This window comes from Sciurus carolinensis, chromosome 13 (assembly GCF_902686445.1).
Source record: "Sciurus carolinensis chromosome 13, mSciCar1.2, whole genome shotgun sequence".
Taxonomy (NCBI): Eukaryota; Metazoa; Chordata; class Mammalia; order Rodentia; family Sciuridae; genus Sciurus; species Sciurus carolinensis.
In genome coordinates, this window is record NC_062225.1 from 75694454 (window position 1) to 75717538 (window position 23085).

At 34.6% G+C, this 23085-nt stretch overlaps 1 protein-coding gene across 4 annotated transcripts in view; it reads left to right on the forward strand.

Annotated features, from left to right (window-relative positions):
* Itsn2 (intersectin 2) overlaps positions 1-23085 on the forward strand; it is a 131689-nt gene that overhangs the window by 46982 nt on the left and 61622 nt on the right. For 3 of the 4 annotated variants that reach the window (XM_047523601.1, XM_047523600.1, XM_047523603.1), the window contains exons 9-17: positions 1459-1522; positions 2186-2323; positions 2974-3059; positions 3700-3962; positions 4790-4939; positions 6969-7109; positions 8394-8481; positions 13695-13834; positions 15030-15110. In XM_047523601.1, the coding sequence (XP_047379557.1) occupies positions 1459-1522; positions 2186-2323; positions 2974-3059; positions 3700-3962; positions 4790-4939; positions 6969-7109; positions 8394-8481; positions 13695-13834; positions 15030-15110 (1151 nt within the window). The remainder of the gene's footprint in view (positions 1-1458; positions 1523-2185; positions 2324-2973; positions 3060-3699; positions 3963-4789; positions 4940-6968; positions 7110-8393; positions 8482-13694; positions 13835-15029; positions 15111-23085) is intronic. The other variant, XM_047523602.1, reaches the window with a different exon arrangement.

Genomic DNA, 23085 nt, shown 5'->3' on the forward strand with positions numbered 1-23085 from the left:
GGTAGGAGGTGAGGTACCTGCTTCACTGACTAGAAAACCATCCCTGGAAAAGCCACAATTTTATCCATGGTCCAGCAAGCCACAGACTAGCTTACTAGCAGTGAATACTCATTTGAAGCAAACAGGGATTTTCTGTTCTGAAATGTATTCCTGGGCTTTCTGTATGTCTTTTTCCTAGATATGACATCCCAGATCAGAAAATCTGTTACATAACTTATTTTTGATTACTGAGGGAGATAAAAGAAGTGGAATAGTTTAATACGCATAGTAAACATTCAATAAAAACTGGTATAATTGTCAGATGCTATCACATAAGTCCTCATTTTACCTCAAATAGAAGAAAACTCTGGATTCCAACTTTATGAATTATTTTATTAAGCATCCATTTACTAGGTGTTTGGTATGCATTAGCGAATAAGCAGTTCAGGTTTTTGTCATCTTAGAACGTAGTAACATGTAGGGGAAACAGATGAGATAAACAAGCAAATACAAATTACATTACCAATTGTGATAGAAGATATGAAGGAAACAGGATTTATATTGAATGATAGGGTGGATCCGGAAGACCTGAGAAAGTGACTATTTTGAATCAAGACAAAGTGGGGAGGACGCAGACATGAAATGATATGGAGTTATAGGACTTGATGTGGGATAAAGACAGGAGAGAGAGGGATCAAGGGAACTTTTGGATTCCTGACTTGAGCCACTGGGTGGACCGTGATGCCACTCATAGAGAAAGGAAGACTTGGGAGAATGATTTGGGGTGAAAACTTAAGAAGAGAGACATAGAAGGTCATATAGAGAGTTTTGTATGTATTTGGTTTGAAATGGCTATAAAATAGGTAGGTATTTGAGTGAATATAGAAGTGTAAATTTAGAGGAGAGATTTGGGCTGTGGATATACATTTGGAGATCATCAAGTTCTAAGTGCCTGTTTAAAGCCATATAAGTGGACGTTAATACAGAGAGATAAGAGTGCCCAGGACAGGTCTTTGGAGGGATGATAGCATTTACAGATCATTTAGGAAGAGAGAGAATGGAGACAAAGGAATAATCAGAAAAGGGAAATCTGAGAATGTGTTAAGGAAGTAATGCTTCAGATTGCACTGGAAGTACAAGAGGGTTGAAGAACCTCTCATACTCTCTGTACCTGGTGGCTTTATTCTCTGTGTCAACCACTTGTATCCACTGCTATTTTGATGAAAGAACACGGGGGAGCACTTTAAATCACTAATTCTAGATTTTTAACTTCTTGGAGCAAGGACTGTGTTTGATTACTGAACGCTCAGTATATGGCACTTGATAACATTTTGATATTAAAAGTTCCCAAGACACCAGCAGTGTTATTTTATTGTTATATAATTATATAACATATATATTGTTATATAGTTATTTAGGTTTGCATAACTTTTTAAAGAAGCTAAAATTTTTTTCTTTATGGTTTTCCCACTCAATCAGGTTTTCAAGCTAGAAATGCCCTTCTTCAGTCAAATCTCTCTCAAACTCAGCTAGCTACTATTTGGTGAGTTTGTCCATTAATTATGATTTTAAATTATAAGAAAGATAGTGTCTCTGGAAAAAAAATTGTTTCTATAAAAGTTTGTAACTTAAAGATCCTATATAAAAGCAGTTAATGTTAACTTTGAAAGCATACATAAATTGTGCAAAGCATTGTTCTTGAGAACTTAGCATTTAATTATTTCACAAGTAAACTATATTTCTTCTATATAATGACTTCTATGGAGAATCAGAGAATATATCATTATAGGTAAATGTGGTTATTAGATGAATTGAACACAACATAAGCTACCTTCTCAGAATGGATATTTCCCCATTCTGTTTCAAAGTTCTTCCCTCTTTTATGTTATGAAAATTAAGGGTTAAATTTAATTTACTTTTCTGTATATATTTGTATTTCACTAAAATGATACAGTTTTATCATCATTATTTTTTTAAAAATAAAATTTGTTCAGATAGTATTTTACTCCAAGTGGACTTACTTTCTTTTTATAAAAGTATTTTGGAAGGGAGAGTGAAATCTTTATTTTTTATTTATTTATTTTTTTATGTGGTGCTAAGGATCAAACCTAGTACCTCATACTTTCAAGGCAAGTGCTCTACCACTGAGCTACAGCCCCAGCCCTCCAAATGGACTTTCTAAGTGTGAATTTAACGTTTTATTTAGGACTCTGGCTGACATTGATGGTGATGGACAGCTAAAAGCTGAAGAGTTTATCCTTGCTATGCACCTCACTGACATGGCCAAAGCTGGACAACCATTACCCCTGACTTTACCTCCTGAACTAGTCCCTCCTTCTTTCAGGTGAGTGTCTCTGGAGGAGAAGAGCTATGGTGTTCATTACTTGGCTGGTGTACTTTTAGTTTGGGATTTGTTGGGATCTGTGCTCTACTTTAAAGGAGAGTTAAATATGTGTGTTGGCATTTGATATTATTATCCAATGAGTTACACTGGAAAGGATACATATTAGAAGGTGTGTTTTCACCATGTTGCAGATAAGGAAATTGGTAACTAAAGAGATTAAGAGAAACTTGCCCAAGAATAGCAATAACCTTGCTGGACACAGTGGTGCCTATAATCCCAATGGCTCAGGTGGCTGAGGGAGGAAGATCTCAAGTTCAAAGCCAACCTCAGCAACTTAGTGAAGTGTTAAGCAACTCGGTGAGACCCTGTCTCAAAATAAAATATAAAAAAGGACTGGGATGTGGCACCCCTGGGTTTAATCCATGGTATCCAAAAAAAAAAGAATAGCAGTTAGCTGAATCATAATTCAAATTCAGGTCTCTCTGGCTTGAACATCCATATACTGCTGTACATGGTAACTATAAACCATACTGTGTTTTAAATATCTTTAATAGATTCTAAATATTAAATTGTTATAATCATTGGTAGTTTGTATCATCTGGTCTGAAAATTCCCAGGTTGCATGATACTAAATGTTTTGCTTTTCTTAGAGGAGGAAAGCAAATTGATTCCATCAATGGAACTCTGCCTTCTTATCAGAAAATACAGGAAGAGGAACCTCAGAAGAAATTGCCAGGTAACATTGAACATCTGAGTTATATGCAGATGCCTATTTAGAATTTTTACATTCTTTAAATTTTATATGCTATATGAGAAAACTGTTTGAAGGATGGGATAAATTTTGATGTCAGTAAAATTCAGATAGGCAAAAATGAGAAGACTGAAGGAAAAAGAGACAGTGTCCAAGTCAGGGTTTTTTCCTACTGTAGGCAGGCTCATTAGAGCAAGCTTTGTGATGGAATCTTTAGCATTAACCTTTTTTGAAAGATATTGGTTGAAAGAGTACATGTGTAGATGTTTTAAAATACTTAAAAGTTAATTACATGTATCAAATACAACACATGTATAGCCACATAGCTGTAGTTGTCCTTAAAGAAAACTCTGAGAAAAAAAAGTTTAGACGATATTTTTATTGGCAAGGATAATAAGATTATTTTTATCTTGGATGAATTCAAAAATAGAAATTTGTTTTTTTTAATGAATATATTTAGAAGTAAATATTTTCCAATTTACATTTGAATTAAAATTATTCTTAGGAGAAGTAGCCAAAGAATGAGAGCACTCAAATGGTCATAGGGCACAAGTGTGTTGAACTAGATTACAGGTCCCATAGGCGCTTGGTGTGTGGGAACAACTTACAGTGTACCTTCTTTAAGTTACCTTTGAGGACAAGCGGAAAGCCAACTATGAGCGAGGGAACATGGAACTGGAGAAGCGTCGCCAAGCCCTGATGGAGCAGCAGCAGAGGGAGGCAGAACGTAAAGCCCAGAAAGAAAAGGAAGAGTGGGAACGAAAACAGAGAGAATTACAAGAACAAGAATGGAAGAAACAACTTGAATTAGAAAAGCGCTTGGAGAAACAGAGGGAATTGGAGCGACAACGGGAGGAAGAAAGGAGAAAAGAAATAGAAAGAAGAGAGGTCATTTTTATTTTATTTCCTAAGAAAACCTTTCATTTAATAAGCAATTGCATTTCATTTAACAAAAACATGCTATTTTGCATTTTTACTGTACTTTTTCCTCTGCATCATTTCATTCTTAAAGATAGGAATCTCCCTTCTCTTGAGAAGGAAAAGAGGATCCTTACACATAAGGGCTTTTCAAGGCTGCTAAGTGTAGAGAGAGCATCTCTGTGGGTGATATCTCTGTCAATGGAGAATTGACTGTACCCCCTGAATTGAGTGAGGTGCTTAGGATAGTAGTGAGCAAGGAGTCAGGCTGAGCCAGGACATCAGACAAAAGCAAGTTTAGGATTCAGATTAATAGTCTAAGGAATTGAAGAGACAGAAGGACAAGAGTGGAAGGTGAGGGTCTACAAAGAGAGAAATCAAGAGGGTGGCCTTGTGTAAGTGCTCAGGATGGTGTTATGTGGGGCCCCAGGAGGACTGGCTATGTATCAAAGGGTGAAAGATGGAGCACCATAAATTATAGAGCACTGAAAAAATGTAAGAGAAATTTTTTCTTTTCCAAGACAGTTTAGAGATGTAATTATTCTTCTTACCATTTGTATTTATGCTTTCATCCTTTTGCTATTAAAAGAAAAATGACTATATCCCAATGATGTTCCTGTGAAGCAATCAAAAAGTGATGGATAAAGTAGTCACTTTGGTGGGAGTGTTTAGTTCAGGCCCATTGATAAAGTGAGATTTGCCCACCTAATCCTTAAACATGGTGACCCGTTAAGTGCTGAACACTGTCATACTATCAGTTTCTGAAAGTTGTCAAAAGTTTAATTCATTATCCTCAGGCAGCAAAACAGGAACTTGAACGACAACGTCGTTTAGAGTGGGAAAGAATTCGTCGACAGGAGCTTCTCAATCAAAAGAATAGAGAACAAGAAGAAATTGTCAGATTAAACTCTAGAAAGAAGAGTCTTCATCTTGAGTTGGAAGCACTGGTATGTCTAAAGTTTAAGTGGAATTTATTTGAATGATGCTAGAGTTAACTGTTGAAAACCAAATCATTTTTTAAATCATATTTCTTTGAATAAATTGTTTAATATAATTACTTTCTACATTTCAAATATACTTTCAATAGATTTGACAATATAGTTTACTAAAAGGGCTAGAGATTTAAAATGCTGAGAATTCTGTTATAATTTCATTTGAGATGCTGGGCAAGACATTTTCATCCTCTGTGTTTCAACCTTGCCTATATATAAAATAAAGGATGTACTAATTCAGTAATTCAGCTTTTCAGTCACTCTAGAAGAAAGTCTGTAAAGGATACTACCCAACAGATGGCTCTACATTTATCTGCTTTATTTTTATTAGCATTTATCTAAGATTTGGTTTGATAAAATGATTCTTTTGAGCTGGGAATGTAACTTAGTGATAGAATACTTGTCTAACACGCAAGGCCTTGAGTTCAATTCCCAGGAAGGGGGTCCAGGAGGGTTCTTTTATTAGAAAGAAAAATGACTTAAAACTGCTTGCCTAAATGAACTCTTAAAATTCCTTCCAGTTCTACAGGACTATAGTTCTTGGCTAATATTGGCCACCATACTTACCAATTTTTACATATCAGCTATTAGAGGATCAAGTTCTTAAAACACTTTGTTTGAAATGCAAGCGAGAAGATAGAAAGGCCTGGAACTATTCTGTAAACCTAGAATTCTGTAAGCCTAACCTGAGAATGTAATGGAATTTTATTATCAATGTATGCCTAACTATGTGGTAGGATCAAATTGAAATCTCGTTTAATTGTAGTCTAACATTTTATTTGTTTCACTTGAAACACATTAAAAAATATTTTAAATAAAAAATTCTTATATCTTTTGTCAGATACTATTGGTTGCCTTCAAATGGATATTCATACCTCTCATAATTCTCAATCATGCTGTAGTGCTACAAAAGAGGCCTAAAAACCTTAATCTCTTTGTGCTACTTGGATATTCATCCAAACTATCAAGTTGACTGTATTTTTTTCCTGAAAGGACACAAGTCAGATTGAATTAGGACCAACCCATATGCTCTTATTTGACGTTAATTACCTTTTCAAAGGTTCTTTTTCCAAGTACAGACTTATTCTGAAGCACAGGGGGTTAGGACTTAAATGAATTTTGTGAGGGACACAGTTCAGCCTGTAACACCCCACTTCATCCTTCCTAAGCCCTATTGAGAATCTCTTTTTTTTCCCTCCCTCCTCAGAAGAAAAAGGGAAAGAGAGGTACTCATTGATTAAGGGAAGGAGTATTAGTATAGGAGAAGAGAATTGTTTCCAAAAAGGTTCTTCTGGACACTGTTTAATTAGAGGAAATTAGAAAGTAATATTGAGAGTAGGAATAAAAGCTCAGAGAAGGTAATCCTAAATGTCACATACAAATATTTATTCCTTCTTATTATTCTTTGAGATTGCCTCTGACATTAATATTTTAAGTAAATGCCTAAATGCTGAATTCAGAAAAAAAAAAACTCAGTGTGTTATATTTGTGCTTTCTCTTCTTAACATTTGGTCTCTTATGCTCTGAGAATGATGTATTTTCTGCTAATAATTCTCTTGAGTTAACAGATAGAACTCTATGACATATTTCACTTAATTTTAGCCCTTTATTTCAGAGTGAGTATAAATAATAAGTGACATTTAAAATTTTAACTAAATAAAAATATTTTGTCCTGGTAGAAAATTTCCTTTTAGCACTCTACCAACTGAGCATACCCAATCCTCCTTTTAGCACTTTTGAAAAATTTTTTATTTTTATTTGTTTTTTGAATACCAGGGATTGAACTCAGGGGTACTCAACCACTGAGCCACATGCCCAGCCCTATTTTGTATTTTATTTAGAGACAGGATCTCACCGCATTGCTTAGTGCCTCGCCATTGCTGAGGCTGACTTTGAACTCTTGATTTTCCTGTCTCAGCCTCCTGAGCCAGTGGGATCCTTTTAGCACTTTGTGTTACCATGTATTTGTATGGTCTTCCTCCAGAATGGCAAACATCAGCAGATTTCAGGCAGACTTCAAGATGTCCGACTCAGGAAGCAAACACAAAAAACTGAGCTGGAAGTTCTGGATAAACAGTGTGACCTAGAAATAATGGAAATCAAGCAGCTTCAACAGGAACTTCAGGTATGTCTTTTGTTGATAAATTGTCCTTCAACATGTGTAGTTATTCATAGTTCTTCCCAATAGAGTGGTTGCACTTTGGGGATTGTGAACCCTTTGGAGTCTCTGGTAAACCGGTGATGTAAATACACACACCTTTTATTAGTAAATCCATATGTCTCCTAAAAGTCGGCTATATTTATAATATATCTATCTGCTTTAATATTTGTATGTAAATGGACATTTACCACTTTGAATTTTAACTCTTTAGTAAAAGGAAAAAATGTTTATATATTTGTCTTGGTCTGTTCCTGCTGTTATCAGAATATCTTAGATTGGGTAAGTTATAACACCAGAAATTTATTGCTTATAGTTATAGAGGCTGGAAATTTGAAAATCAAGGTACCACAAGTCAGATCTGGTGAGGGTTTACTCTCTGCTTTGAAAATGTCATCTTTTTCCTGTACTTCCTCACGTGGCAGAAGGCACAAGGCAGCTCCCTTTAGCTTGTTGTATAAGAACACTAATCCCATTCCTTAGGGAAGAGCCCTCATGATTTAATCACTTCCTAAAATCCTACCTGTTTACACAATTGCTTTGGGGGTTAAGTATCAAAATATTAACTTCAGGGGAACACCATTGAGGTGAGGTTATAGCTACTAATTTTTTGAAATTTTGACATATTCTTTTCAGAATTGTGGTGAGAATGTTCAATATGTCCCTCAAAAATGTGGTAATTCTGTTCTTTGTGCAGTAGGGGCTGATTCAAGGACCTTTTTTGCAGAATAAGGGCTCTAAGAAGCATTCATTCCTAGTCTTCTTACACAGTTTCTCTTACTGGGTGGACTGATAGTCTTTTTCCTTTGTCACAGCAGATACAGACAAAAGCTAAAAAACATTTCCTTCCTAACTAAACCTGTTTCCCTTGTTCTCCCTAAATTTTTATTCCCTCATTGACATATACACAGACACTCTAGTGTCATGACCTACCTACACTTATATCTGGTGCAGGTGCCAGAGGCACCCCTTACTCTGCCCACTCTTAATCATTAGAAAACTGAAGATTATAGACTCCTAGACATACCCCCTTTGACAAAGTCTTCTTTACTACCTTTTTATCTCATCCAGTAATAAATGTATAAGTGTTTGCTCATTAAATCCTACATAGTTCTAATCTAGTTTATTCATAAATTAGAAGCATGTTATAATTACGTATTAAGTTTTATAAGTGATTACATCATATTTAAAGTTGTCAAAAAAATTATTGGGTATTAAAATCTAAATGAGTTATTACTTTTCTTTTATAAGGAATATCAAAATAAACTTATCTATCTGGTACCTGAGAAGCAATTATTAAATGAAAGAATTAAAAATATGCAGCTCAGTAACACACCTGGTAAGTCTCTAAGTTCTCTTCTGAATGATTGTATCAATCATATTGTTACTTTTTTTCCATTTTTTCCTCCACATTTTTTATTGGTGCATTATGGTTGTGCATAATGATGAGATTTGTTGTTACATATTTATACATGCACACAATACATAATATAACAATATAATTTGGCCACTGTCACTCCCCAGAATTTCCTCCTCCTTCCCTACCTCCTGCCCCCAGGTTCCTTTCTCTACCGATCTTCCTTTGATTTTCATGGTATACCTTCCACTCCCACCTTTCTTTTCCTTTTTCCTTTGTAGCTTCCACATATGAGAGAAAACATATGACCCTTGACCTCCTGAGTTTGGCTTATTTTGCTTAACATAATGGTCTCTAAGTCCATTCATTTTCCTACAATCACATCTTCCTTATCTCTTCAGTCACTGATGACACCTAGGCTGGTTCCATAGTTTAGCTATTATGAATTGTGCTGTTATCACCATGGGTATGCATGTAGCACTGTAGTATGATGACTTTTATTCTTTAGGATAAATCCTGAGGAGTGTAATAGCTGGGTCATTTGGTGGTTCCAAATCTAGTCTTTTTTTTTTTTTTTTTTTTTGGGTACTGGGGATCAAACCCAGGGCCTTGTGCTTACAAGGCAAGCACTCTACCAACTGAGCTATCTCCCCAGCCCCAAATGTAGTCTTTTGATGAACCTCCATACATGGTAGTTGTACTACTTATTTACAATCCCACCAACAGTGTAAAAGTGTTCCTTTTTCTCTACATCCTCTCCAGCATTTATTATTATTTGTATTCTTGATGACTACCATTCTGACTGGAAGTATTATTTTTTAAAAATATCAGTATTCTATTACAAATAACATTTTTTCCAATAAGTTAAAATTTTCAAAATAATATGAAAAATATTATCACAGATAATAAAGCAATTTTGTAATAAAAAGTAAATAAGGGCTGTGGTTGTGGATCAGTGGTAGAGTGCTTGCCTAGCACATGTGAGTTACTAGGTTCAATCCTCAGGACCACATTAAAAAAAAAGAGAGAGATATCGTGTCCATCTACAACTAAAAATTTAAAAAAGTAAATAAAAAGTAATTATCATAGTATGCCGTCCTACATTGATATTTTTATTTTTATAATTTAAATATCAAAATATTTCATTATTGATAATGCTGATATTGGACACATGGTCTATCTGAGAGTATACAACTCCATCTATAAAACATGAATATAGGTTTCCTGTGGACAATTCAGTCTCCAGAAAGCAAGAGCTAGGAAAAATCTAGGTTATAACAAGCTCAGGGTCTTATCTTCAGCCCCCCAATTTGTGAAAGGGTAGAAAGAAGCTGGGAATTTTGTGCTAATTTCTTCACATGGAAGAAACACCAGAATAAAAAAGTTTATTTTTGTGAACTATTCTTAGAATTATTAGTTGCCTTCTACTGATAGGGTCTATCCATGCCTCCTCTCAGATTTTCTTATTTGCATCTATTTCTTTTCTGTGCAAACTATATTCCCCTCCCCACAACTGGGCACAGTGGCACACACCTGTAATCTGAACTGAGGCAAGAGGATCACAAGTTAGAGGCCAGCCTCAGCAACTTAGTGAGTCTGTCAGCAAATTAGCAAGAACCTTCTGAAAATAAGAAGATAAAAAAGACTAGGGATACAGTTCAGTGACTGGGGTTCAATCCCTTGGTCAATAACAACAACAATTATATTAGTCTCATGTTGCATCCTTCCATGGGCATTCCAGAGGTAGTACAAGCCACCCCTCTTAATATGGGCAGTGACAGAAATATATTATCAACATCACTTTGTTACTGCTTGTACTGTGAATGCATTGTTGACTGTATTTTATGTGGAAACTGGTAGAACTTCTCTATGGAATATGATCTATTTGGCTTTATTTAGTCATAATTCAGTTAAAAATAGGAAGCTTTTGTTTGGGAGTTGAATGGTAACCTGTATCCCTTTGATTTCTCTCTTTATAACAGTTATATGATTACCAACCATGTGTCAAACACCATGCTAGACAGTTTTCATGCATTATTTTTTTTTTTTTTAATATTTCTTAACTCTGAGCCAGAAGTTTATTCATTATCTTTCTGATACTTCTTAAAAATTTACAATCTATTTTCCACTCTTTTTTTCTTACTCTTTGAAAACTTGGATGATGAAGTGTGAGTCCTGGTTAAGGCACTCTCCTGGTGGTCCTCAAACTTTTATCACAAGGTAGTGAAGCATGCTTGCTGTACTTTTAATTCAACCAGAATTTTCAGAGTACATGACTGAGCCTTGAATATAGATGCCTAATACCATAGAGGACTGCAATCCATCTTCCCCAGTGAACAAATCTTGGTTAACTACTCAGTCTCCTTGAGCCTCAGTTTTCCTGAGTTGTGCAATAGGAATTACCATATTATAGGGTTGCTGCACAGATTAAAAAAAATAACACTTTAAAATCAGCATATTCCAGTGATGCAGCCACATCAGTGTTTATAGTAGCTCAATTCACAATAGCAAAGCTATGGAACCAACCTCAGTGCCCTTCAGCAGATATGGAATGGATATCTTTATGAATGGATAAAGAAAATATTCTATATATACCCAATGAAGTATTACTCAGCCATAAAAAAGAATGAAATGATGGGATTTACTGGTAAGTGGATAGAACTGGAGTCTATCATGCTAAGTGAAATAAGCTAGTCTCAAAAAACCAAAGGGTAAATGTTTTCTTTGATATGTGAATGCTAATGCACATATCAGATGGGTGGGGGAAGAATAGAATTTCATTGTATTAGACAAAGGGGAATGAAGGGAAAGAGGGGTGAGAGGAAAAGGAAAGACATCTTTCCAGATGGATAGATAAGAAAATGGATGTGCACTAGTACACACACACTCACACTCATACACAAACAGTGGAATGCATCTGACATAACTTCCCTATGTACATATATGAACACACCACAGTGAATCTTACCATCATGTACATGCATAAGATTGGGGTCCTAATTAGAATAAGATAAACTCTATGGTTGTATAATTATATCAAAGTGGACTCTACTGTCATGTATAACTAAAAAGAACCAACAAAAAAATTTAAAAATTAATAATAAAAAATGGCCAGTAGATATTTGAAAAGATGCTCTGCATTACTAATCATGTGGGAAATGAAATCAAAACTGCATTGAACTATAATCTCATACCTTTTAGGATGGATATTATCTTAAGAAATGACTGTGGAGAAAAGGGAACTCTTGCACTCTGTTGATGGAAGTGTAAATTGGTGCAGCCATTTTGAAAGATAGGAGGTTCCTAAAAAAATTAAAAATAGAATGGCCACAAGACCTAGCAGGCCCACTGTGGAGTATATATTTGAAGGAAATAAAAATCACTGTTTCAAAGAGGTGTGTGCACTCCCACATTCATCATCATTCACATAGCCACAGTATGGAAGCAAACATCCATCCACAGATGGATAGATAAGAAAATGGATGTGCACTAGTACACACACTCACACTCACACTCATACACAAATCATGGGATATTGTTCAGCTGTGAAAAAAGAAAATCCTCCCATTTGTGACATACCTGAATGCACTTGTATGACATGCTGAGTGAAAGGAGCCACATATAGAAAGGCAAATACTGCATGATCTCACATGTGGAATCTAAAAATGTTGAACTGAGAAACAGAGTAGAAGGGTGGGTATCAGGGGTCGGAGAGTAGGGAAGATGTTGGTCAAAGGGTACATACAATTAAAGGTGAATAAAGTTCTGGAGACCTAATGTATAGTGTGGTGACTAGTTAATAATAATGTGTCACAGAGCTGGGGTTGTGGCTCAGTCATAGAGCACTCGCCTAGCACATGGGAGGCACTGGGTTTGATCCTCAGCACCACATAAAAATTAAATAAAGTTGTAGTACATCCATTTACAACTAAAAATTTTTTAAAATGTATTATATACTTGAAGTTTGCTAGGGAAGTAGATTTTGGTGCCCTTATGAAAAGAAAAAATAAGTATGAGGTGATGGATATGTTAATTTGCTTTACTGGAGTAATCATTTCACTATCAGAGCATCATATTGTATACCTTAAATATAAACAGTAAATTTTTGTAACTTAAATGTGTTTATCCTTTTGCAGAGCAATTCTTCCACCTAGCCTTATAAAACACTTTGACATGTGCATTAAACTGTGTGTGCAGGGGTATTTATTGCAGCATTTTTATGTAATGATAGAAAAAATTTTAAAATCTAAATAATTGAAAAAGGGAATGGCCATATAAAAGAGGGAATGGCCATAATGTAGACTACCATGGAGCAGTTTTAAAGAATATATTAGATTTGTATGTCCTGCTTGATGAGATGTTTATAATTTAAAACAAGTTGCACAGCAACGTAGACAATATATTCCTACTAAAACCCCATGGAACCAGGTATGATGGCATATACTCATAATCCCATGTTACTCAGGAGATTGTGGTAGGGGGATTGTGAGTTTGACGACAGCAATTTAGTGAGACTCTGTCTCAAAATTTAAAAAGCTGGGCTCCCTTGGGTACAATCCCTTGTATTGCCAGAAAAAAAGGTTGAATATGCATATATGTAAGTATAGGTGCTTAAAAAGGGAATAAGCTGGGCTTTGAGTGAAGGACTTCTAGTTTTTTACTCCAGAATGCTTCATTTGATTTAAATTATACTTGATTTCTATATCCTAATAAAGTTTTAAAATATACATTTAGATAGTAATATTGCTATTTTAATGTAACTGGCATTATAGATTTGCCCCTGGTTTCTCCATCCCTGTGTGAATATGTAAAAAAAGATCATAAAAAATGGAGACCTCTGTTCTTACCTTCTAAAATAATGTTACTAAATAATCCAGTTGGTAATATGTATTGCGTCCTGGCCATGAGTATTCCCTGGTTCTTGGGAGCCTCATGAATAAACAGAAAGCTATTTTAACAAAATGTTATTAATTGAGTAATTACTATTGGCTGGATTCTATTCTTGGGCTTTATATTCATCACCACCATTTATAATGAGATGGATGGCATGTCTGAGTGTTTTCTCCTTCACTAGTCACATAATATGTGTATATCCTTTGTATTTCTATAGTTACGCTAATTTAGCCGGAAAATGTCATACTGGTAATGAAACAGGAAATTCTACCAAATGTAACTGTCTAATGTTTGTATTTCAGATTCAGGGATCAGTTTACTTCATAAAAAATCTTTAGAAAAGGAAGAGTTATGCCAAAGACTTAAAGAACAATTAGATGCTCTTGAGAAAGAAACTGCATCTAAACTTTCAGAAATGGATTCATTTAATAATCAGTTGAAGGTATTTGTCTCTATTATATTCATTTTAAGGTAGCTGTCTTCTTACCTTCCTTATTTTGATTGAATGGAATGTAGAGCTAAAACTGTTATTGCTATATATATTTCATTTTCATACTTTATGTTATGATTTTCAAGTATACCAGAATTGTAAGATTGTTTTTAATGTTCTCTAAAAAGTTACATTGTATCTTAACAATGTCATTTACCATCGTTTTTACCAGTTCTTGATGACTTTGTTCTCTTTTTATTTGCATCTATACTTTTCAAGAACAATTACCTTTGTCAATATTATCTTTGTCAAGATGATCTCAGGCAACGTTCTGAAATGGAAAATATGGAAACTTTAAAAATAGTTCTGGTGTACATTTTATTCCTATTAGAATCCCAGTCTTGTGATTGGATTTAAAAAAAAATAGTTCTGGTGGTAGAGGCTCTTTTTACATTCTAAATTATTTTTTGTTTCTTTGTTACAATATAATTTGGTTACCCTTTATGAAATAATGCAATGATCAGTGAAATTCCAAGCAGAATCTAGCACTGTAACCTTTGCATAAAAAGATAAATTCCTTATAGTCAGAAGAATGAGAAATTATACTCCATGTATGTATAATGTGTCAAAATACATTCTAGTGTTATGTATAACTAGTTAGAAAAATTTTTTTAAAGAGAAAAGTTAAATTCCTGATTGTTTGCTGCAGTGGCAGAGCCAATCAATGTTCAAAGCATACTGTGTGCTTATCTTTCTGTTCAATGTTAGTTGTATACTGAAGCCATATCTATGAAAAGAGATGATAGAAACTGAAAACCAGACTCTTAGTACAAAATTCAAATTTGGGAATAGTCTTTGTTGTTATTTTGTTAACTGGGCATAAAGATTTCAGAGCATCAAGTATATAGCCTTTCTATTTAAAGTTATTTCTTTGTATGGTTTTATCTTGCTGACTTACTTAAAATAACATTAACACTAATGTGGAGTAAACAACATGATAAAACACCATGGTGGCTTCAATTAAGAAGGAGAAATTTGAGGTGAATAATGTTAATAATATACTTTAGACAAGCATATCCTATATAAAATTTTTTGAAGAAAACAATTTGTCATTGATGGTCAAACAAGCCAGCCAAGTTATCTTCCCTACATTTAAAAAAAAATCTGTACATAGTTTAACTGGCTTTTTGTCTGCCTTATCTTACAGTGTGGGAATATGGATGACTCTGTTCTTCAGTGCCTTTTGTCTCTGCTAAGCTGTCTCAACAACCTCTTCCTCTTACTTAAGGTTATTTTCTAATATCTAGCTCCTTTTTTTGAGTTACATTACTGTTTCCTTTTTTCTTTTTAACTAGACTATTCTTTGCCTTTAAGTATCTTTGTTTGAAATAACATACAATAAAGTTTTGCTTTCTGCTTGCTTGAATATCCTTCTGCTGTCTAACTGCCTGTTTGAGTCTAATGCCAGAAATCGGGAAGATTACACACAGTAACCTTTCTCATGAGGAGCCAACTGGTTCTCCTGCATCATCCCCATGAGTTGAGCCAACTCATGGGATGATTACGAATTCAATTCATAGGAAAACCAAGGGAATGTGAGGTAAAATCACTTTTCCCATATCACTGAGAGTCATTGTTTATACTTTCTGGAATCTAGGGCACAGTTATATCATGTATAGACTAGGCTGCATCCTAATTCTACTATAAGGAAAAATGTTAAAGAACTAATAATACAGGGCAGTTTTACTTAGTTCTAGTTACCAGATTCATATTAAGACATGCTTTTACTCCAGGTAACAGTATTTGAATTATGTGTGTAAGTTATTCACTTTGCCATGTATAACACAACAGAGTATTTAAAATACTCAGTAAATTCCTGCTTTAATATGATTTGAAGAAAGATGCTTTCTGTTTACCACTTGCTTACCCTAGTATATTTTGACTGCACATTCTACTTTATACTAAATGGGTGGCAATAGGTAGTTGTACATATATTTCACAGTGAAAACCGAACATCATAATATAGCTGATTTGTTACCTAAGCAAAGGAAGGGCACATTGGAAAGTTGGCAGTAACATGGACCCCATTATTAGCCTTTATGGTTATCGCATGACTGGCCAGATTATCAAGTCTTAGAATTTTTGCTACAGATTGCACAGAAACTTAAACCTGAATTTCTTCTTCTGTAAATTGAGATAAAGTGATGATTTGTGACCTGTGCTTACTCACATAGTCTGATTCTTTCAGTTAGCATTTGATTCTCCACAGGCCAGCAGATTTTTCTTGTCTCTTGTTTTACTTTCTTCCTTCTGCTTCCTGCCTTCTAGTTTTTCACTGCTTATTGTTAATTTCATCAGAGGTAATTTAGGAAATTACAGGGGTGAAAATATTCTGTCAGAGTGATCAGGGGACTAGACTGTGTTGTCATAGAAAGCAAGAAAAGAGGCCTTCTGTAGTCATTGTAAAATGATACAGAGTGATCAGAGAAGAGTATTGAAAAATATCCATTGACTGTCAACAAGGAGGCTTTGAAGACCTTGCAGAAAGTGCCATTTCAGTTGAGTGATAAGCAGAATTTGGATTGCAGTGGATGGGGAATGATTGAGAGCAGAAGAAGGGTTAAGTGAGTAGGAACAACTCTGAGGAGTGAGAAGACAGCAAACCATTGAAGGAGAGAAACTTAGGGGGAGGGGCAGGGAGGAGCTTTATAAAGAGAGACTTGAGAGGAAGGTGGGAGGGGGAAAAGAGATGGAAATTGAATTTAAAAAGTGGTAATAATTGATAGAGCATGGTCCTTGAGGAAGTAGATATAGAATTCAGAGCATAGATTAAAGGAATATCTAAAAAAGTACTTTCAGTGGTACATACAGGGAAAAGATATTTATTGATGCAAACTTGTTGGTGGAGAGTAGAAAATTGACAGCTTCAAGATTTAAAATTAGAAGTTAATTGTACCAACACAAAAAATCTGTCCGAGTAAATGAGGACATGGATTAACTCACCTGAGGCAGAATAAGAGGGATGCAACTACAGGAAGTTTTGCTGATTTGATATGGAAAGTTGAGGGACTTCTCGTGTGATGGCTTCATGAGGCAAGTAGTGAGGCTGATAGTGAAAAGAATGATGGAAGGTTTAGGAAGTTCCAGGAGAGAGAAGTAGGCATAAAACAGACAACTACTGGTGGGGGATGCAAGCTTGATGGAGAAAAACAGTCTAAGTGTGTTGAGCTATGTTAGATACCTCTTTGAATTTGAAGGTCATGAATTTAAATGGAAAACAACACACCTAATTGTATGATTTTTTTCTACTGATGTTCAGCTACTTAGGTATGAGCACAGAGAAGTCTGATGAAGTAGGTTCATACAGTTTTGGAATTTTAATAGACACAGGCCAAGAAGAAGGGACAAGGAAGTCATAGATCTTAACATAAGAATGATGAAAAAAGATGAACTCTAAAATATGAACCTTTTCACAAATGGATGGGATGTGAGGATAGAAAGGAGGTGCTAATGAAGGGAGAATGATGGGGTCAACAGGATGGAGGTCTCAGTGAGGTTAAAAAAAATTGTTAAATGCCTATACCAGGCACAAGAAAAGATCAAAGGCTAAGAACTTATGCTTGAGAAATGGGATATTTATCAGTGGTATTTCTGTTTCTGATGATGATAAAACTTGGAGTGTACTAATGAGAATGGTAGATTAAGTTAAGTGGAGTAAAAAAAGGTCATTGGTGAGGAGATAGCCTGACAATTGAGGTGTTTTATTTTTGGATTGGGCCAGCGGGGAGGGTTTGCTGGGGATGGAACCCAAGCTTCACACATCCTGAGCTACACTGCCAGCTCTAGAGTTGAGGTTCTGATTGAGTCATCTATCCATGTGAATGTCAGAGACTTAAGAGAATAGGGAGGATGAGTGAATGAAGATCAGTGACCAGGTGATCAATAGGTGACAATAAAAAGGAAGGAGAGGACTGGGGATATAGCTCAGTTGGTACAGTGCTTGCCTCACAAGCATAAGGCCCTGGGTTCAAATCCCTAGCACTGCAAAAAAAAAAAAAAAAAAAAAAAAAGGAAATGAAGGAGAGAGTGGTATTGCTGTATAGTATGAGCCTCAGAAAAGTATCCAGTTTATAAGAGTCTGAGAATGGCAGTGAACCAGCAAGGAAATACTATAGTTTTTCCGACCCTGATGGAATGGAATATGAGAGATCAGCTGAGAAGGCAAGGAGGTAAGGAAATTTCCATTCAGAGATGTTCATATGAGATCTCCTGGTCACAAAGAGGAAGTTCTAGGAGAGTGAAAAGGTTTGAGGAGAGGATGTGTGGAGAATTGAGTCGGATCATGGGATAAACAGAGCTGTGACTAAGAATAACAGGATGGTCTTGGAGGAAGATAGGTACTTTGTTCTAATGCTGTGGCCCTTTGTGACAGTTGAGCATCTGGAGGGATTATTCTTTTAGACTACTTGTAGTAACAACAGAAGTATAACATTTAAAAATATTTATCTTGGGAAGTTATGTTTTATTGACCCTGTAATATACATATACAGAATTGGTGATAATTTTTACTCTTTTAGACAAGTCACACCAAGACAAATAGCAAAGGTGAAGCCTTGAACAGACCATTATTCATTAAGAAAACTGACACATTGTTGAGTTGTTAGCAGTGAAGTGCAAAGAAAAAAATGCTGACCTAGGAATCTGAAAAAATGAGTTCTAGTCCTATTCATGCCACTGGCTGGTTGTGTACCTTCCAAATTTTGCTTTCTTCATTTGTAAAACAAAGCTCCCAGTATCTGCCCTGTCTTTTTTGCAGGGTCTTATGATAATTAAAGGAAATAGCATACAGAAGTGCTTTGTGAACTCTCACGTTGCTGTACAAGTATTTTTGTTATTCATTCAGATGGGGGCTCTCCAGTCTCTCCAGAATACCTTTAGTGTGTTGACAAGTCATCACTGTTGACTTTGTATAATGACTGGAAAAATGCTTTTCCTCAGAGAATAGAATCTGTTAACATCAGAACTGTGACTTCCTCCAGTGGGGTGGGTCTTCTCCTCCGCTCCCAAGGATCTGGGATAATCTGTGTTAGTTAGATCACTCCAGGTGGCAGATGAAATTTTGTTTTATGCAAGTATCAATAAGACTAAATTGGGAATGAGGAACACTGGTCCTTTGGATTGTATGTGAAAACTTAAATGAGTTATGTGTATTAGATTATAGAAAACATTTCCCAAACCCATAATATAATGATTAAGGAAATATTGCCTTTCTTCCTTCACAGAATTTTAGGTTTGCCGTTGGAATCTCTTTTCTCAAAAGTGGTATATAATAGGAGGAGGTGTGGACCTAAGGAGCTTCTGGGAGATATAGCATAGAAATACTTGTTTCTGAAGCACAACCTCTTAACCATTTTTATGCCACGGGCTCTCCAGCAGTTCAGTGAAATCTCTAGACCCCTTCTCAAAATAATATTTTTAATGCATAAAATGAAATAGGTAGGATTGTTTTGTAAATTACAAGTCATGAAATATTTTTAAAAACAAATTTTAGACATTTATTTGTATGCTTCTGTATTTTCTTATTTTTTTTAGTTGTTTATGGACCTTTATTTTTATTTATTTTTATATGAGGTGCTAAGAATCGTACTCAGAGCACATGCTAGGCAAGTGCTCTACCACTGAGCCACAACCCCAGCCCCTGTGCTTCTATGTTAACAAATTAAATAACAAGATCTAGTGTTAGATATACCATTTTGGAGTCAAGATATATGTATGTATCAAGTTATCTGTGAAAATAAAAATTTCTGTTGGTGAAAAATGTTACTGGTAGCTAATACTACTTCAAATATATTGCTTATATTTGAAGCAGAAAGAAAGCTATATTTTAGAAAAACTTAGTTAAAGTTAAGATTAATTTTGTTTGTGTCTCAGTTTATGGGCCTCTAAATTTTGTTTAAAAAATTAATTCCTTAAAAACTAAGTAAACAAAAAACAACAACAACAACAAAAAAAAAAAAACTAAGTAAACCAACCTATTCAAGTGATCAAATAAAATATCACCAAAATGGGACAAACCAGTGTTGTTTCTCCTGATGGTGCAGCATATCTGAGAAGAGTCAATCTCACTTCTATGCTACTTTTGCCAGAAATATATAAGTCCAAGTGTGAGGAATTGGAGAAACCACATTTTGGTTTGTTCTGTTAAATAGCTGATTAGCCCACCCACCCTCTAAAGATGAGAATTTTGTAAAATGTGGAAAAACTCTTCTAGAGTTAAGGAGGCCAGAGAGTCATGCTAGGAGGAGATGAAGGAGCCCTGACAGCTAAGTGCAGTCAGTGTATGACCCTGGATTGGATCATGGATTTTTTTTTTTAAAGCTATTATTAAAACCAGTATTTACAGTTAGGGAAATTTTTTAATATGAACTCTATATTAAATATATCATGTCAGTGTTCAGTTTCTTTAGTTTGGTACTTGCATTCATATTGTAGGTATGTAGGAAGATGAAGTATTTAGAGTGAAAGCAATTAGTGCCCACAACTTAGTTAATTTTCTGTAGATTTAAAAATCATTAAAAATAAAAAGAGAAAATATAGATTTGGGAAAAGTGAGAGTTTCAAAAGTGACTCTCAAGTGTTTGTGAAAATAAAACTGTAAGCATATTAAAATGATATAAAGGGAGTAGGTAGATTAGCCAAGTATTGGGAAATGAAGAAGAGATGAGAGGGTTAAATGAGCTTCATATTTTGTATCAGGAGTCAATAACTTTTTCTAATTCACTAATCAATTTGTACTAATAATAGCAAGGATTTATGAATGGATTTCTTAGTGGTGGCACTATTCTAATATTAACTTTTTTAATCCTAACCCTATCACAGAGGTACTGTTCTTATTCACGTTTTACAAAGGAGTTAATTAAGATAAAGAAGTCAACTTGCTCAGTGTCATACAAACTAGTACGTGGAAGAACCAAAATTCAACACAGGTAGTCAAGGTGTTACCTTAAGTGGTTATATTAGAGGAGAAAAGGGTGAAGATTTATAAACTAAGTGTTCTACTTAAGAAGTTAAAAAAAAAAAAAAAAGAATAGCATGATATAAATAAATAAGCCAAAGAAAGTAGAAGTAAATTAGTGAAAGAGAAAATAGACATTTAATACAGAGAATCAAGAAATCTAAAATTTGATTCTTTAAAAGACTAAGATTAACAAACCTTTGGAAAGACCAAATTTGAAAAAAAGAAAAACAGAAAGAAAGCAGGGTAAAGAAAGTTAGGAGTGGAAGGAGATATAACTAAATATACTACAAACACTAAAAGATAAGATAGTATGACACAATTTTGTACACAAACATAAAAACTTAGGTGAAATGAGCAAATTACAATTTTCCAAAAGTGACTCAAAAAAAAAGCAAAATATCTAAATAATTCTGTGTAAGTTTAGCATTTTAAATCTGTTGTTCAAAATCTTCCTTAAAAGAATATCCAGATCCAGTTATTTTACTTGTATACAGCTATTCAGAGTACAGATAAAGGGGAAGGAACACTCAAAACTTAACCATAGGAAGCTATCATAAACATATCAAAACCTGATAAGAGCAGTAGGAGAAAAACTAACTATAGGCCAATTTAAAACAGGGGCAAAAAAATCAATATTAAACAGTCAAATGAAGAAATTCATAAAAAGGGTAATCTATTATGACTAAATTGAATTTATCTCAGTCATGCAAAAATGATTTAACTTACAAACATGTTTAATGTAATTTTCTATATAAATAGATTAAAGGAGAAAAGTGATAAGCTCATTTCATTATCTGCAGAAAAGGTATTTTGATAAAATTTAGCATCCATTCATAATTTTAAAAAATTAAAACTTATTAGCAAACTAGGAATAGAAATTGGTTAACCTAATATGTCAAAATACACTCTACTATCATGTACATCTAAAAAGAACAACAAAAAAGGAGTTGCTTAACCTAAAAAAAGATGTCCTGTCATTCTGTTAAGATTAAGAACAAGGCCACAGTTGTGGATCAGTGGTAGATCACTTGCCTGGTATGTGTGAGGCACTGGGTTTGATTCTCAGAACCACATATAAATAAATAAATAAGTAAATAAATAAAATAAAGGTCCCTCAACAACCAAAAATTTTTAAAAATTAAAAAAAAAGATTAAGAACAACTACATTCATGAATTTTGATCGATTTACTTTTCTATAGTTAACTGATGGATTTAACCAGGATCTCCTGGAAGCAGTGACCTGACCCAGAGGTATAAGTCTAAGAGGATAAGAATTTCTAGGATCACTTTAGTTAGATACAGGAAATGTTTTGGCAAGCCTGTAATGTACTTAAAATTTTAATTTGCACAGACTATTTTTTATGCATTTTCATTCATCCAATAAGTACTTATTAGATATCTACACTATACCAGGCTGTACATCTACTGGGGACACCTTGTCAAGAAATTCACTTTGGTGGAGGAAGTAATCATACAATCAGGAGACACTGACCATGATAGAGGAATGCACAGAACATCTTGAGAGCACCAGGCAGCTAATTAGCTATAAACTGGTGAGGAATGGGCTGGTTTAGAAATGTTCAATGGCATTTGCAGGCAAATGGATGAAGTTGGAGAATATCATGCTAAGTGAGATAAGCTAATTCCCAAAAACCAAAGGACAAATGATCTCTCTGATAAGCGGATGATGATACATAATGGGAGATGGGAGGGAGGCAAGAATGGAGGAAGGATGGATTGAATAGAGGAAAGAGCAGTGGGAAAGGTGAGGGGAAAGAAAAAATAACAGATTGAGACAAACATCATTACCCTATGTACATGTATGATTACACAAATGATATGACTCTACTTCATGTACAACCAGAGAAATAAGTTTTACCCCATTTGTTTATATTGAATCAAAATAAATAATTAAAAAAAAAAGAAATGTTCAAAGTGCTGTCTTAAAGGACAAGTTGGAGGGCTAATCTTGCAGCCAAGTTAAGGACAAACATTTATTTGGCTGTTCTATACACTTGTTTAGATTTAGTATTCTCATTTATGGTTTTAGCCAATAATTATAGCTAGTATTTTTGAGAACTTACTATAAGACCTTTGAGGTTGTAAGCACTTTACATGTATTAACTCATTTTACCCTGACAACTCTGTGAGGCATGTACAGATGAGGAAATTCTAACTTTCCTAAAAAAAGAAAAACAAAACAACAGCTTAGTCATTGACAGAGCTTGATTAAACCTTGGTGTTC